The sequence below is a fragment of the Benincasa hispida genome, chromosome 11, assembly GCF_009727055.1.
Source record: "Benincasa hispida cultivar B227 chromosome 11, ASM972705v1, whole genome shotgun sequence".
Classification (NCBI taxonomy): domain Eukaryota; kingdom Viridiplantae; phylum Streptophyta; class Magnoliopsida; order Cucurbitales; family Cucurbitaceae; genus Benincasa; species Benincasa hispida.
This window is the reverse complement of record NC_052359.1, coordinates 53006625-53009200: the sequence shown is the minus strand read 5'-3', so window position 1 is coordinate 53009200 and position 2576 is coordinate 53006625. Positions and strand designations below refer to the sequence as shown.

The following is a 2576-nucleotide window of genomic DNA, read 5'->3' as shown; positions in this document are numbered from 1 at the left end:
ATTTACGCCCATTTGTTGTTTATATTTGTTTTCGTGTCGCTTTCCTAAATTAATTATAGTTTTTGGGCCACAAGGACTTTTGTTTTTTCTAATGCATAAGTTCGTTGGCAGGCGAGGCGTTTAGGCCAGAGTTTGTTGACATTGATTTTGACGAGTCTTTATTCTCTAGTTAAGCAATATTTAACGTCAGTACTAGTTAATTTGATATGATTTTACTTGTTCCTGTTGCATTTGCTTGCATGGTTGAACCAACTGATTCAATTCTTTAGCTTCCACAATTGATTAATTGGCAAAGGACATTGGGAATTTTATAATGGTGAAGTGGCCTTAAGAATCCATAGAGCTTGGAGACTAGTTAGATTTATTTGGGGATGGAATATTGTGCCGGATAGCTATAAAACTTGTCTCTAATGTCCACTTCTGATAGATTAATCATCTAAACATGATACCTGCTGCCCTTTAAAGTACAGTTTACTATTTTTCTACTATCAGAGAATAATATTTCTAATCATGACAATATAGAAAATTAGTAAATGAATACAATGGAGAAGATCCAAACTCTTAAAACACCTAGCAAAGAGAAGCTACAGTATAGAGCCTCCAGAGTTGTAGTCTCGTTTACTAAGGTCAATGGCCTTTGAGTAATACCTCTGGGTAAAATCCTTGATACCTTCAAAGGTTAGCCTTGGAGTAAGTGCATTCTTGAAAGAGAAAAAAGAACAAATCAGAATCTAAGAAAGCTATAATTTAGGGAATTTCACATCTGGGAGAACAGATTAGGTCATGATCTCATTATGATTATTAGAAGGAAAATGGTTCACTTCAATCTTGCTGAAGGTTTTCAGTGTTAGTATAATAAATAAATTGTAGTTTTTCATACATTTTTACATTTCTTCTCGTAGAGCTTTCCTTAATTCTAAGTATAGCTGCAAATGATGCAATGGTCAGCGAATAATCTTTCTATGACACTTCCTTTTTGAATTATATAACTCTTACTCTGCTTGTTCCATAGGTGAATTCCATAAGTCTCGTTATTTAGCTGAGCTAGTTTTGCTTTTGCCCAGCTTGCGGCAGCTCTGTTTTCTGGCTTCTTAAAAAGCTCACCAATCTTAATCCAGTCCACTGGGTAGAACGCTGCTGGTGGCAATACAGTGACGTTGAAACCAGGTCTAGCTCTGGCTCCTGTTACCTTTGCTATTACTCTGGAGACCAGAAAAGGTCCATTATATCCCCATCTGTTCCCATCAAAATTTGATGCAAAATTTTCCATGAATTTCTCTAGAAGTGGATGCTTCTTATCAAAAACAAGAACAGCGTTATTCAGTATTGTCCAGTTCTTAGATACCGGATCAATACTTTGTGCACCAATAGCGTTCTTTAACCCCATGAAAGACTTCAAAACAATGAAATCTGTATCTATATAAACACCTCCATACTTGTATAAAACTGCAAGTCTCATTAGGTTAGATAGATTCTGAGCTAATGGAATCTGACCAGGGTCCTTTTTTCCACTCTTCATCTCATCAAACCAAGCCTCAACCGGAGTGCTTTTGAATAGAAAAGGCAAGTCCGGTGTGATTGCCTGAATTTTAAACCCATGATCAAGTAGAGGTTTAAGAATCTTGCAGCCTCTTTCTGAATCCAGCGTTCTTGATAGAATAGTTAAGCATCCGCGGGGATGAGACTTAAAAACACTTTCTGCTGCCATCAGTTCTCTTTCCCTGAAAGACCTTGCTGGAGATACCCATGTCATGAAGAATTGTGTCCCACACTCATGGCTGAGAAACTCCAGAAGTCGATTATGAAACTGCTGCGTCAAGTTGTTTGACTGCAAAATTCGAAAGTCAGGAAGGTGCTTCATAAACCAATCAATTCTTGCTTCTTTTGCTGAAAGATTCGATGGAACTACTAAAGAATCAAAAGTTTCACTATCATCATCATCTCTGTTTTCTGGTGAGGACTGCAGTGGCTCTCCAACTAAGGTTGGCTTAATTTGCAGTTGTGATATGCACTTAATTGTTGAGTTTGAATTTCTTTTCTCATCTATGGATACTGTTCGAATTGATACTTTGTAGATTATGCCATCTCCACATACAAGGAAGATGATGGCAGCAAACAGGATGGTAGGCAATATGGGTGATATAGCACACCTTTCAGACATTTCTCCCAGGTGGTTCTCCCACAAAAAGTGAAGTCTTCATCGAGGTATGCAAAATGAAGCTATTTCAATAAACTCATAATTAGGGGAAATTAGTTGGCGATTACACCAATGGAAGACACTATTAATTTATTCAGGCGCTTGCTTGGTCTGCGGGTTGAGGTTGGTCAGATTTTCGTAAAGTCCACGGAAGGAAATGGAATTGAAAAAGTCAAATCCAAATTCTTAAGAACAGTGACGAATGAATGTTTATCACAAAGGCTGTGCTTTAGTTACAAAGATCGAACGGTCGAGGATGAAAGCATTGTGTCAACATTTTTCTTTCCGTGGAAGCCTTTCACATCATGAAATAACGCAGCTACTATAGTTCAGGGTGGGTTGAACCGGGTTGACCCGCTGCTAAAAGTTTCGTAATTGC

At 37.9% G+C, this 2576-nt stretch overlaps 1 protein-coding gene across 1 annotated transcript; it reads right to left on the bottom strand.

The window, feature by feature from the left end:
- Positions 1-425: 425 nt before the first annotated feature.
- LOC120090207 (lactosylceramide 4-alpha-galactosyltransferase) lies at positions 426-2199 on the bottom strand. The gene is made up of 2 exons (XM_039047750.1): positions 997-2199; positions 426-701 (listed from the first exon to the last, which is right to left on the bottom strand). Exons 1-2 carry the CDS (start codon positions 2159-2161, stop codon positions 673-675), a joined length of 1194 nt encoding a protein of 397 aa, XP_038903678.1. The 5' UTR covers positions 2162-2199; the 3' UTR covers positions 426-672.
- Positions 2200-2576: the final 377 nt, after the last annotated feature.

Bases quoted from the DNA above. Each gene is read 5' to 3' on its own strand.
- LOC120090207 (XM_039047750.1), bottom strand. From the start codon at position 2,161: ATGTCTGAAAGGTGTGCTATATCACCCATATTGCCTACCATCCTGTTT. The intron at 702-996 runs GTAAGAGTTATA...TTCTCTTTCAAG, and splicing joins TCACCTATGGAACAAGCAGA to AATGCACTTACTCCAAGGCT.